Raw genomic sequence first — 14,133 nt, 5'->3', positions numbered from 1 at the left:
TAAACTCCAATCTATAGCCCTACTGTGTTAATCCAGAGGAAGGCAGCTAACCCTATGAGGTGGTCACCAAAATCCTTCCCACACTCTCCCCTCCAGAAACCTAGCACATATAAATTGTAATATTAGATTTACTTGATTAGCTTACTCTGTCATGTTTTTTATTCCTTTGTTTGCTGCAGCATTTGCATTAGTCTACTTTCTGCCAATCAGTCATTCTTTTAAGAGTGCTTCATTATTTTAGGCTGATTTCACATTCACATCGTCATTTCTGCTTTTTTGTTCCGTGATGGGAGCAAAAAAACAAAAATGATGGCTTGCCAGATCCGCCACACGATAGACGCGCAGTGGCTCCCAAAGGACCCCACCGACTTACAGTGGCGTCCATCGTTTACACACCTCATGCCGCGCTGTTCTTCCCATCGGCGGAGGCTCCTGGCGGATGTGAACACAGCTTTACCTGTCATGTGTTGGACTTGTTTTGTTTTTAACCTGTTTGTCTTTGTGTATGTGCCCGTCTCTGTCCACTCCACCTGCCTCCTTAGCCAGTACCACCTTTGACCAGTTCATCAGTTCTGCAGATAAAGATGAGTTTTCCGATTTTGACAACCTGAGGACCACCCTTCCCCATTCAGGAAGCAGCACAGGTTTGGAAGTGCTCTCTTTCCTGCCTGCTTGCTTACTGTGAATCCATCTACCCTCGGCTTTTCGCTTTCGGTGTCTTTTGTATGCGTTGCTGTTCTATGTGTCTCAGTACTAATAGTTTTCTTCAAAATTTTATTGACTTTGAAAATTAATATATTTTTTTCTGCTCCTTTTTTTTTTTGCAAAGTAGTAAAACAGATATGACATGCATTTGATTATTTTTGTACATGTAAAGCTGGCCATAGATGCTATGATTTGTGCTGAAATACCGTATTTTTCGCCCTATAAGACGCACCTAGGTTTTAGAGGGGGACAATAAGAAAAAAATATTTTTCATTAAACCTCAGGTCAGACCCCCAATGTTAATAAGACCCCAATAAGAGCTCAGATCAGACCTCCATGCCTCTAATCAGCACCCAGGCATATATGTAATCATCCATATATGTAGTCGGCAGCCCCCAGCCATATATGTAGTCGGCAGCCCCCAGCCATATATGTAGTCGGCAGCCCCCAGCCATATATGTAGTCGGCAGCCCCCAGCCATATATGTAGTCGGCAGCCCCCAGCCATATATGTAGTCGGCAGCCCCCAGCCATATATGTAGTCGGCAGCCCCCAGCCATATATGTAGTCGGCAGCCCCCAGCCATATATGTAGTCGGCAGCCCCCAGCCATATATGTAGTCGGCAGCCCCCAGCCATATATGTAGTCGGCAGCCCCCAGCCATATATGTAGTCGGCAGCCCCCAGCCATATATGTAGTCGGCAGCCCCCAGCCATATATGTAGTCGGCAGCCCCCAGCCATATATGTAGTCGGCAGCCCCCAGCCATATATGTAGTCGGCAGCCCCCAGCCATATATGTAGTCGGCAGCCCCCAGCCATATATGTAGTCGGCAGCCCCCAGCCATATATGTAGTCGGCAGCCCCCAGCCATATATGTAGTCGGCAGCCCCCAGCCATATATGTAGTCGGCAGCCCCCAGCCATATATGTAGTCGGCAGCCCCCAGCCATATATGTAGTCGGCAGCCCCCAGCCATATATGTAGTCGGCAGCCCCCAGCCATATATGTAGTCGGCAGCCCCCAGCCATATATGTAGTCGGCAGCCCCCAGCCATATATGTAGTCGGCAGCCCCCAGCCATATATGTAGTCGGCAGCCCATTGCAAAATAAATAAACCACTTACCTCTCCTGCTCCAGTTTGGGGGGGAAAAAGTGCGTCTTATGGGGGCAAAAATACGGTAACTGGGGTCAGGATAATGGTTATTGAACGGACTGGGTGGAGTCGACAGCTTAAAGAGGTTGTCATTTTTTTGTTTTAAAGGGCTTGTCCACTTTCTGGCTACTATTGATCGATGTATTTGTGAGTTGATTATAGGGCACTTACTAATGTAGCCTTTGTTGATATTCTGCGCCATTTTCTATATTTCATAAGATATGTCCCCTTGGTGATCAAGTCTTTTGTGCTGTCTCCACACAGAGGTCCTGTCAATAAAATGGGTGCTGACGGAGGGTCCTGTGACCAGGCAAATCACTCCGTCTCCTCCAGTCAGACACTGGGGCACCTGCCTTCTGCACTTGGACTGTTTGGGGTTTAGTGCAGGAGTAGTGTGTCTGGTGTAATGATCCTCCATCAGCGGCCATCTTATGGCCAGGACCTCTAGGCAGACGGCACAGAAGGTTTGCCAACAATGGGACAAACCTAGATTATGAAATATAGCAAACAGCACAGAATATCAACGGAGGCTATATGAGAAAGTGCTATATAGTCATCTTGCATGCACATTGTCAACAGATGCCAGAAAGTGGCCAAGCCCTTTAATTTTTCCCCCAGCCAGCGGTACCTCTGGAAAATCCATACCTGTCTGCCCCCAGCCACACTGTTTCTGCTTCCTGGCTTTTTTCACTACACTTCCTGTTCCTGTCTGTCAACTTCCTCATGGATGGAGTCATGGGCTCTACGGCAACCTATGACTGGCCTCGGCAGTGCACGTGACCCCATCTGTGCAGAAGTCGACAGACAGGGACCAGAAGTCTACTGAAAAGAGCCAGGGCGCAAGTGAGATTTCTAAGGTTAAGTTTAAAGCAGTTTTATACTGATGGCTTATCCTCAGTATCTGATCGGTAGGGATCCGACACTCTGGACCCCCGCTGATCAGTTCTTTGGGAAGGCACCGGTGCTCGCAGAGCAGTAGCGCTGTGGTGTTCTCTCAGGTCACCAAACACAGCACCGTACATTTTATAGTGGCTATGGCAGTGGCTTTGTATCGCAGCTTGGTCCCATTCACTTCAATGGGGCTGAGCTGCGCCTAGGTCATGTGACTGATGAACTTGACGCCACATGGCCTAGGAAAAGCTGAGAGAAGGCTGTGGAGCTACTGTGAGCGCCTCTGCCTTCTCAAACAGCTGATTGGCAGGCGTTCCGGGTGTCGGACCTCCACTGATTTTTAGATACTGATGACCTATTCAGAGGATAGGTCATCTGTACAGTTGAGCGAAGCGAGCTTCGGATGCTTAATCCGAAGTCGCTTCGTTCAAAACTTCGTAATAGTACTGTACGGAGATTAGTCTCCGTACAGTATTAGAATGTATGGGCTCTGATGAGCCGAAGTAAGTTATTCACGCAGTCGCGTGTGACTTTGTTGAATAACTTCGGTAGTGGATTTTTAAAGTGGAAAACCGAACTCTGCTTTGGTTCGCTCAACTCTAGTCATCTGTATAAAAACTCCCGGAAACCCCCTTTAATGCATCTGTGGCCAGCTTTTACACCAGTCTGTTACTAGAATTTACCTCTAGCCAGATTCAGTCCAAGAATAAATGACATCCTTGGCAAATTAGATGTCATGCACCATGTCCACCTCATATGTACTTTTATAATGTTTTACTTGTATATGGACACTTATCGTGAAGCAGCCAATGACTACCGTCCCCGCCCTTTAGAAACTCCGTCTAGAAGTTACAGTGGTAGTTTGATATGATTTGAATTTTTAATATATGTATACATATGTACATTTTTTTTATTTTTTTACTGTCATTTTTTGTCCTCTTAAGGGACTTGACTTTGCAATCTTCAGATGTACCATAGACTATAGTAGAATTCTGTTGCAGTCTATGGGACCTTTACAGGCCTACTATTAAGCCCTGCCACAGGCAGCTTACTATGGCAGGCCTGAGAGACTTCACAAGGCCCCAGGCTGCAAGTGATTGGAACCCTGCAATTTTACCACATACCTCTGTCTAGGGAACTCTGTAATTTGGTCCAGAAACCACGGATCCACAAAATACGGACACCTTCCATGTGCAGTCCGCATTTTTCTCACTCCCGTCAATAGAAAGGGATATTCTTGCCCACAAAATGGACATGAATAGGATATGTTCTATAAATTGTGGAACAGGCATATGGACATCTGAGTGTTTTTTTTTTTTTTCCTTTTAGTTTTTTTTTGCAGAACCATAAAAATTAATGGGTCCAATGTGTGGACACTGATGCAAAATACGGTTGTGTGCATGGGCCTTAACCCCTCAGATTCCTCAGGTTCTTTTGGCTCTATTAGCTTGTGAGCCCGCTTCATATATTCCTTAACACACAATGATGCATAGTTACGTTATTTTGCATTAAGTGGTTAAAAAAAAACACACCAAAAAAAGCACATTTTCATAGCCAGCATCTGCATGTTTTTTTGGGGGTTTTTTTTTATATGCGAAAACTGCCCCTGTGAAGATACCCCATTTTGAAATGCATCATATAAAACGATTTTTTTGGAAGTGTACATTTGTTTCATCATTATCTTTCATGATAAACACAAAGTTCCTCTGGTTTTGCCGCTAAGTGTGAGTTTTCCAGGATATTGATGGTCTATTCTCAGGGGCTGACTCTTGGCGCTCTCTCCAATCAGGTGCTTGCCCTCTTCATTGCTTACTCCGGTGTGTCTATTTGCTCATCGTCTACTTGGTAATGGTGGGGAAGGGTTTTGCAGTGTTGTCCCATTCACTTGCTAGGAGGTAGACTGCATGCAGGTAGAATATCCTGATCCTGGAGAACTGCTTTAATGGCATATTCTGATGATTTCCCATTAACTATTTGGTGACTGTCCTGGCACTGAGACACTCGCTGATCACGATAATGGTGGCCTTGTATGGAGTGTCAGGTCGAGCATGCTCACTGCCACCCCCTAGTTCATCTCTGTGTTACTGCCAGAGAGGGCACAGTGCAGCATTTGCCTATTTCCAGCAGGTCTCATAGAGATGAAGGGAGTGGCAATGCACATGTCCGACCAGCCACTCGCTTCATATGTGAAATCACCAGAATGCCCTTTCAATCCTGTCAATCAAAGTGAAAAGGGAGCGGCAGTTGCAGAGAGAGCAGAGCCTCTAGGTGTAATGGTAACGCCCCCGTTGCTCCTAGAGGCTCATTTCCATATAATAAAACATCATTTTTCTCAGCGATGCGGACACATATGAACATGGGACCAACACAGATGCCTTCAGCTGCCAAGCGCACATGTAATAGGTCAGCCAGTGTCATAGGTACAAAACTGCTGACAGATGCCCTTTAACAACTCGCTGACAGCTTGCAGATCATTAGGACTCTGCTTCTGTCACTGAAAATTCTGGATGTAACAGAAATTAAATGAAATTCAATTTCGGTTCAGTTTTTCTTTTCTGCTCTCTCATGCTCTACTTCATGGCTGGCTGATCATCCTGATGCCACATTTTTGTCATCAATATATAATTCTGGGCGTTCTTTCCTTATTTCAGTTTGTTTTCACTGCAGGTGAGCTGGATCTTCTAGCCGGGGAAATTCCCATGTCTCGCTCTCTTGGATCGAGGAGTCCGGATGCCTTTGACATGGCGGTCATGAGTGGTTCACTTTCTGAAAGCTCCAAGCCTACAAGGAAAACACCTGAGTCGTTCCTGGGGCCTAATGCTGCCCTGGTAGATTTGGACTCTCTCATTTCAAAACCCACCCTACAGAACACAAAAACCTCAAACCCCTTCCTAGTGACAGGTGAGCGATAATTAAATAAGCCCGCTGTAACCACATAAAACAACTAGACTGATGTTCACACATTACTGCTGGAACCCCCACCACTCACTAGAATGGTTTCCAAGCCCATAGAGTGGCACGGCACATGTGTGACTGCTGCTCCATGCAAAGTCAGTGGGACTTGTGGCGATAACAGATAACCTCACCTGGCTCGGTTAGTCCCATAGCTCCTCTGGAACTGGGGCTTAGGACCCCTTAAAACGCTATGGACACCTTCAGTGTACATTTTTAATTTTTTTTTATGGTTGCAAAAACAAACTCAATGCAACAGCACTCTGCAAACACAAATGAAGTAAATACAATTGGGCCATACTCACTATATAAAATGTACTAATACTACGTTATAAATGTGAGAATCTTGGCAAATACATTTTGTACAAAATTATTTGTGCCTGTCCACCAACGGCAAGGCGATCTCTTTAGGACAGGAACCTAGACTAAATACTACCTCCGCTGGTGCCATACTGACCTCCATTAAATTCAGGGAATGCAGGTTCCACATGCATGCTGAGCCCACACTATATTATACCTCATCTGGTGCCGAAGGGCCTCCAATAAATGCAGGGAGAGCAAGCTAAAGCTTTATACTTCCACTAATTAAAATCGGCCTATGGAGCAGGCAGGCTAGCCAGGAGTGCATGACCAATGGGGTCAGCCACACCTCCAATGCAGACTGCAAAGAAATAAATGGGGGTCAGTCAGCACATCCCAGTGCGCAGGTGCACGTTGCCATGTCTGAAAGCACAAAAGCAAAAACAAACACAATGCAACAGAACTCTGCAAGCACAAATAATTAAGTAGATACAATTGTGCCATGCTCACTATAGAAAATGTACTAATGCTACGTTATAATGTGAGATTCTTGACAAATACATTTTGTACAAAATTATTTGTGCCTGTCTGCCAACGACAAGGCGATCCCTTTAGAACAGGAACCTACACTAAATTTTGGGCTAAAAAAAAATCATTGTTTCAATTAATCTTTATTAAAAAATGTTCAGCCGTTTCTAACATACTAATATACAAATAAGATCTAAGATACAAATTAGTCTGTTTGCAATCTGTCAACTTGTGTTTTCTTGGATCATGTCAGCTGACGGATATGTGTGGCTCTCATCTCTGGTTTTGGCTCACAATCGCTGATGGAAAACACTGACCGAAACACTGACGTGTGAATGAGACTTAACACATGAACTGTCAGCTAATGGGATGCAAAGAAAACACAAAGCTTGCAAAGAGATTGATTTTTAACCCTGCTATTTCAGAAACGGCTGAACATTTTTAATAAAGTCCAATTGAAAAAAAATATTTTAAGCCCAAATGAGTAAAATGCAGTCCTAACAAAATGTCCCAAAGGTGTCCACAGCCTTTAAAACAAATGAACACCATTTACAGTTTACATATAGAGTGAATCTTCTTAAAATGCTCGGAACCTTTTGTAAATGTCTCATTAAGCCATACGGATCCTAAGTTACAGGCTGTATTCTATCCCAGAGCTGCATTCACAGGTATGAGCTGTACTAACTGTGCCTACCTCCATTATAAACTTTTGTGGACGTGTCAACAGTTTCCACTGACAACCAGCAGAGTTGTGAATGCAGCTCTGGACTATCATATAAGCTGCTAATCTAGATAAATAAAAGCTCAGTAATGCAGTATATTTATAGTTATTAAACATACAGTTGCAAGAAAAAGTATGTGAACCCTTTGGAATGATATGGATTTCTGCACAAATTGGTCATAAAATGTGACCTGATCTTCATCTAAGTCACAACAATAGACAATCACAGTCTGCTTAAACTAATAACACACAAAGAATTAAATGTTACCATGTTTTTATTGAACACACCATGTAAACATTCACAGTGCAGGTGGAAAAAGTATGTGAACCCCTAGACTAATGACATCTCCAAGAGCTAATTGGAGTGAGGTGTCAGCCAACTGGAGTCCAATCAATGAGATGAGATTGGAGGTGTTGGTTACAGCTGCCCTGCCCTATAAAAAATACACACCAGTTCTGGGTTTGCTTTTCACAAGAAGCATTGCCTGATGTGAATGATGCCTCGCACAAAAGAGCTCTCAGAAGACCTACGATTTAAGAATTGTTGACTTGCATAAAGCTGGAAAGGGTTATAAAAGTATCTCCAAAAGCCTTGCTGTTCATCAGTCCACGGTAAGACAAATTGTCTATAAATGGAGAAAGTTCTGCACTGCTGCTACTCTCCCTAGGAGTGGCCGTCCTGTAAAGATGACTGCAAGAGCACAGCGCAGACTGCTCAATGAGGTGAAGAAGAATCCTAGAGTGTCAGCTAGAGACTTACAAAAGTCTCTGGCATATGCTAACATCCCTGTTAGTGAATCTACGATATGTAAAACACTAAACAAGAATGGATTTCATGGGAGGATACCACAGAGGAAGCCACTGCTGTCCAAAAAAAACATTGCTGCACGTTTACAGTTTGCACAAGAGCACCTGGATGTTCCACAGCAGTACTGGCAAAATATTCTGTGGACAGAGGAAACCAAAGTTGAGTTGTTTGGAAGAAACACAACACAATGTGTGGAGAAAAAGAGGCATAGCACACCAACATCAAAACCTCATCCCAACTGTGAAGTATGGTGGTGGGGGCATCATGGTTTGGGGCTGCTTTGCTGCGTCAGGGCCTGGACGGTTTGCTATCATCGAAGGAAAAATGAATTCCCAAGTTTATCAAGACATTTTGCAGGAGAACTTAAGGCCATCTGTCCACCAGCTGAAGCTCAACAGAAGATGGGTGTTGCAACAGGACAACGACCCAAAGCATAGAAGTAAATCAACAACAGAATGGCTTAAACAGAAGAAAATACGCCTTCTGGAGTTGCCTAGTCAGAGTCCTGACCTCAACGCGATTGAGATGCTGTGACATGACCTCAAGAAAGCGATTCACACCAGACATCCCAAGAATATTGCTGAACTGAAACAGTTCTGTAAAGAGGAATGGTCAAGAATTACTCCTGACCGTTGTGCACATCTGATCTGCAACTACAGGAAACGTTTGGTTGAAGTTATTGCTGCCAAAGGAGGTTCAACCAGTTATTAAATCCAAGGGTTCACATACTTTTTCCACCTGTACTGTGAATGGTGTGTTCAATAAAAACATGGTAACATTTAATTATTTGTGTGTTATTAGTTTAAGCAGACTGTGATTGTCTATTGTTGTGACTTAGATGAAGATCAGATCACATTTTATGACCAATTTGTGCAGAAATCCATATCATTCCAAAGGGTTCACATACTTTTTCTTGCAACTATATAGATTATACATCAGTGATTCACAGGTGAGTGAGCCCTTTAAAGAGTACCTGTCAGTAGAATCAACCCTATTAAACCAGGCACAGTGGATCCTGCTGATTAAAATAATACCTGTCTTGTGAAAATGGTTTGCTGCGTTCCCAAGAAAAAAATGCTTTCATTCTTTGTGAGTGAGTGCACCGAGAGGCGTGGCCTAGTGTGTCAGCTCTTCAGCTTTCCTGTGCTGACCACGCCCCTTGGGGCACTGAAGCCCTGATTTATATAAAGGATAAAAGTATCTCCTCTCAGGAACGCTGCGACCGATTTTCACAAGACAGGTATCATTTTAATAAGCAGAGTCAACATTACCAGGCATAGCAACCAATCAAAGCCCAGTTTTTATAGCTAATACTGTCCTTGAAAAATGACTCGCTATCATAATTGTGAATGTCCGCCTCACCCCTGCTGATCGAAGGGGGTGCGATGCACCTGTGTGGTTGTAATATCAGGGGCAGCTGCTACAAACCGTACCGAGTTGTGCCTGGTAAGTAATGACGGGGTGATGGCGCTAACTGGAATGCTGAACCCCTTTCAATCAGTTGATTGGCTTTGGTACTAGAAGTCAGACACCCCCACAGATCTGATACTGAGGACCTATCCTATGTGAAAAGCAACCCCTTACCATATTTACACGCCCGTTAATATCTTTAATCTGATTTCTCTTAGGAGCGACCAGTTCGACAGCGACAAATCCATTCCAGCCCAACCAACAATCATCTCTTACGTTGAATCAACTGCGTTCCAGTCCTGTGATGTCAATGGGACAGCAAGTCACACCCGCCGGACCAACCCCTGCAGCGGTTCCATTCAGTGCGGTGCCACCCATGGTGTCTGTGTCCCCTATGGCCCCAGGAATTCCTCTAGCCGGCGTGCCCGCCATGGTTGGGATGCAGCCTGTGGGTGGCCTTCCAGTTGCTGCAGTGCCTCCAGGTGTTCCTCCCATGAGCTTGCCTGCCATGATGCCACCGCAGCAGTTGGTGACGCAACCACTGGTCCCAAATCTATCAGCACAAGCTGTGACTAGTACCACCAACCCTTTCCTATTATAACCGGCTGGGGGGGGGGAGGAATCATTGAGTTTGTAATGGTGATGACGGGGGTGGTGGGTCGAAAATGGCGTCATCTTGCTACTACCACAGAATGTCCCTGTATCTTACATCTTTTGTGGCAACCCTGTATTAGCAGTGCCCCTGACTTTTTGGGCTCTGCTTGGTTTTCACTGTGCCTCTGAATTACCAAGAAATAGTATTTTTGCCCCCCTCCTCCGCAGTCCAGGTAAAGGTGTTTAGGTCGAAGACTATAGATTAATATTATTTTCTGCAGGATAATTGATAATCAGTAGTGTTAATGCCAGAATGTTACCGACTATGTTATTTCCACCCCTCCCCATCCTTTTTTGCATTAATTAGCAGCACTTCACAGTATGGCTCGTTTTGTTTGCTTCTGCATAGTAGCAGTCCATGGGCTCCCAACTCATGAGCCGAGCGAAACTTGCTTTTAACATTTTTGGGTTCCCCCTCGCCGTATGAAATGAGTGTTTTGCCTACACGATTTTACCTCCGTTTCCAGCCTCCCCCCCCCCCCCCCCCCCCCCCCCCCCCTTTGACTTCAGTTCTACCCATCGTTCCCTTCACCTCCCCTAGAAATGACATGTCGGCGGTTCTACCTGTAAATACAGCACATCGCCCCGAGCATTTCCGCGTGATCGGGCCACGTTAGGATCTCGCCCTACGTCGATATAACACTAAAGGACTAAAGCCTTTTTCAGATTTCTGTCGAGCAGGGGACGACTGGGGGACTTCTCGGTTGTATTGCCATAATAGCAGGACATTTCCTATTTATTAGAATGAATTCATGAATGCCGATTCAGTGGATTTTTAACCCTTGAGTTTAGTCCATTTATTTCCTATTACCATTACAAATCAAATCTGTGATGTTGATTTGTTTGATAACCACTTAATAAACTGATGGGTTTGCTCTGTGTGCTGCTGTCCATCGACTCCTATTCCATATGAGATTTTCACACAAGAAGACAAGAGGTCAAATAAAGCAAATCTGGGAAAGGTCTTCAGCTTTTCCTTTTTATTTTTTTATATGCTTTTACAGTCCAAGATGTCTTGAATATGATGGCTTTAAAGTTTTGTCTTGTATGAAAGTATAATGTATTACTTGATAGCCTTTTTTATGTGTACATTTTCTCTCAGTGATCTGAATTGTGATTTTCATTCCAGAAGGGAAAACCAGATGTTCATAAGTGAGTCGGAATGTCTTTCATTTATTAAACTCCGCCTCTGGTCGTCTAAATTGCGGCGTCATTGAATGTTGATACTTACACGATTTCATATATCGCACTTATACGGTGACTTGAGTTTTCAGAAAACTTTTGATGTGTCTTAGCGACATAGCAAAAGTTTTGATCAGTGATCTCTAGAATGAGGAGAGAGCAGCGCACTTTCTCTCTGCAGAAGCGAGACAGATTCAGTAAAGTCTATGGGCCTGTCTGCTGCAGAGAAAGAATGCGATATGCGACCACTTATTTCTCTTCATTCTAGAGATCGGGGGGGGGGGGGGGAGGAGGAATCATTGCTCAGACCCCCACCGATCAAATACGTTTGGGCTACATTCAAAAGGCCATTAAAAATGGACTCGCTGTTAAAGGGGTTATCCCATCTTAGACAATGGGGGCATACCACTAGAATATACCCCCATTGTCTGATGGGTGCGGGTCCTACCTCTGGGACCCGCACCTACAAGGAGAACTGAGCGGAGAAACTTGAGGAGGGTGCACTGTGCATGCGCAGTCGCCCTCTATTCATTTCTATGGAGTCGGCTATTTCCATCTGCCCCATAGAAATGAATTGGAGCGGTGGCTGTGCATGCGCAGTGCGCTCCCATTCACTTCAATTAGAGAGGCGGGGAGCTATGCCTGGTGGTGGATGGACGGACCCTGGGAAATCTGGGGTCCTCCAGCCACAACTCTCCTTGTAGGTGCGGGTCCCAGAGGTGGGACCCACACCTATCAGACAATGGGTGCATATCCTAGCGATATGCCCCATTGTCTAAGATGGGATAACCCCTTTAATTTTTCGTGGCCGAGCAGCCGAGGGACATGGCAGCCTGCTTCAGAGCTCCTGCTCATGTAAAGCGTTCCAGTCCTGCAAGACCCCTTCAAACATCGCTGTACAAACGCAAAAGGCACTTGCCAGTGCTACCAACTCACCCTCATGATTACCAGAGGGAATAGAAGTCTGAAACCACAAGGGAAGCTGGACTTCTTCTTTGGCCAGGAGCGGGGCAGAGATTGCGCTGGGGGCAGCAGCACTCCTACCGCACCAGTGGTAAGCAGAGCGTCGATCTCCCACACTGTCAGCCCGGAAAAGCAGAGGCCCAGGAGGCAGGAGTCTTCCAAGGTGGGAAATGGCGCCGACTCGCACACCATTCAAAAAGACACCCTCATGTTGACAGAGGTTCTGAAACAGTACCCCACAACTGACAAACCAGCATCAGGCACTCTATTGAAAGATATTCTGCTAGCGTTTAACCAATCTATGACAGCGCAGTTATCCCAACTAATTGTGCCGATCCAATCCTCCATGGCAGAGCTGGGGAACAGAGTACAATATGTAGATTTTAAAATGGGGGAGTTTGTATCTTCCCACAATAATCTCATTGATGCGCATGACCTCCTGTCAGAAGAAAAACCTCAAAGATTGGCAGCACTACTCATCCCACACACTTGTGTACAGTCCAGTGAAGAGGCTTGCAAGCTGGATGGTGCACGCAGATAGGGATCCTGGCTGGGGGTCCCGACTCTTCCAGAAATTTCAATAATCCGCAGCACTCGCCAGTAGTTGGTGAAAAATGGTGATTTATTCACTCAGACCGCTAGATTACAGCGATGTTTCGACCTTGGTTGGTCTTTATCAAGCTTGATGAAGACCAACCAAGGTCGAAACGTCGATGTAATCTAGCGGTCTGAGTGAATAAATCACCATTTTTCACCAACTACCGGCGCGTGCTGCGGATTATTGAAATTTCTCCTGTCAGAAGAGGCAGCACAGCTCAGAGCTAAAGTGGTGGACCTGGAAGACCGATCCCGCAGGAGCAACCTGAAATTGTGGGGGGGTGCCAGAGAGCGTTACGCCAGCGGGACTCCAAGAATATATACAAGGGCTAATTAAGCTGCTCTTAGCATTGTGCACAGCAGCAAGATATCATCATAGATAGAGCCCACAGGATAGCTAAGCTGAAACACCTGTCTGAAGAAGTCCCGAGGGATGTACTGGCTAGAATTCACTTCTATCACATCAAAGAAGGAATCCTAACCCACGCCAGAAAAATGGAGGTCCTACCGGCCCCTATCAGTCAGTCAAATTGTATGCTGCCCTTTCAGCGGCTACCCTTCAACTACGCTGTAATCTGGCACCTATCACATCAGCCCTGAGAGCACATTCCGTTGCCTACCGCTGGGGATTCCCGGTTAAGCTCCTAGTTCACAGAAATGGCTCCTTCGTGGTATTAAGATCGGTGGAGGAAGGCAAGGCGTCATGGCCTCATGGAACACCACTGTGGATGAATCGCAAATTCCTAAGAACCACCCGCATATCACGGATGAAAATGAGTGGCACCTGGTGGAGAGCAGAAGACCCGTTGAAGGGCTCTACAACCCATGATTTCTAGACACTACGTGAGCTGATGAGTACCCCCTCCCTCGGTGTGCATGACTGAACTTTCCCCACAAGTTCATAGGAGGCATCTTCATAGGTCTCTTGCTCTTTCTTTCACCTGTCCCCTTTTCTGGGACCTTTTGCTTTTTATGCTATTCATGTTTTCTGTTCCATTATGTCCGTTTTAGTTAATTGTTGGTAGAGCTTTGCCTATACAATGCTGTATATCCATGCATTACCTCGCAGAAATTAGTGTACCTCCTTCCGCCTCAGACTTATGCCTATCTGTTCTAGCAGTATTTCTTTTACCATGGTGCTAAAACTTCGTTCTCTGAATGTATGTGGCTGAAACAGCCCGTACAAGCGCCATGTGACGTGGAAGGAGGCCCTCTCGCTGAAATGTGATATCTTTTGTGCCCAAACGCATATCATTTCTGCAGACGCTGA

At 45.3% G+C, this 14,133-nt stretch overlaps 1 protein-coding gene across 10 annotated transcripts in view; it reads left to right on the top strand.

Annotated features, from left to right (window-relative positions):
• The window catches only part of EPN1 (epsin 1), a 77,662-nt gene extending 66,660 nt beyond the window's left edge, over positions 1 to 11,002 (top strand). For 7 of the 10 annotated variants that reach the window (XM_040424598.1, XM_040424628.1, XM_040424607.1 and 4 more), the window contains 3 exons: positions 543 to 644; positions 5,416 to 5,649; positions 9,686 to 11,002. In XM_040424598.1, the coding sequence (XP_040280532.1) occupies positions 543 to 644; positions 5,416 to 5,649; positions 9,686 to 10,068 (719 nt within the window). In that variant the 3' untranslated portion in view covers positions 10,069 to 11,002. The remainder of the gene's footprint in view (positions 1 to 542; positions 645 to 5,415; positions 5,650 to 9,685) is intronic. The other 3 variants (XM_040424655.1, XM_040424646.1, XM_040424637.1) reach the window with 1 other exon arrangement.
• The last annotated feature ends 3,131 nt before the right edge of the window (positions 11,003 to 14,133 follow it).

The sequence above is a fragment of the Bufo bufo genome, chromosome 1 (assembly GCF_905171765.1).
Source record: "Bufo bufo chromosome 1, aBufBuf1.1, whole genome shotgun sequence".
In the NCBI taxonomy this organism is placed as follows: Eukaryota; Metazoa; Chordata; class Amphibia; order Anura; family Bufonidae; genus Bufo; species Bufo bufo.
Note: the sequence above shows the minus strand (reverse complement) of the source record. Positions and strands in the feature narration are given on the sequence as shown.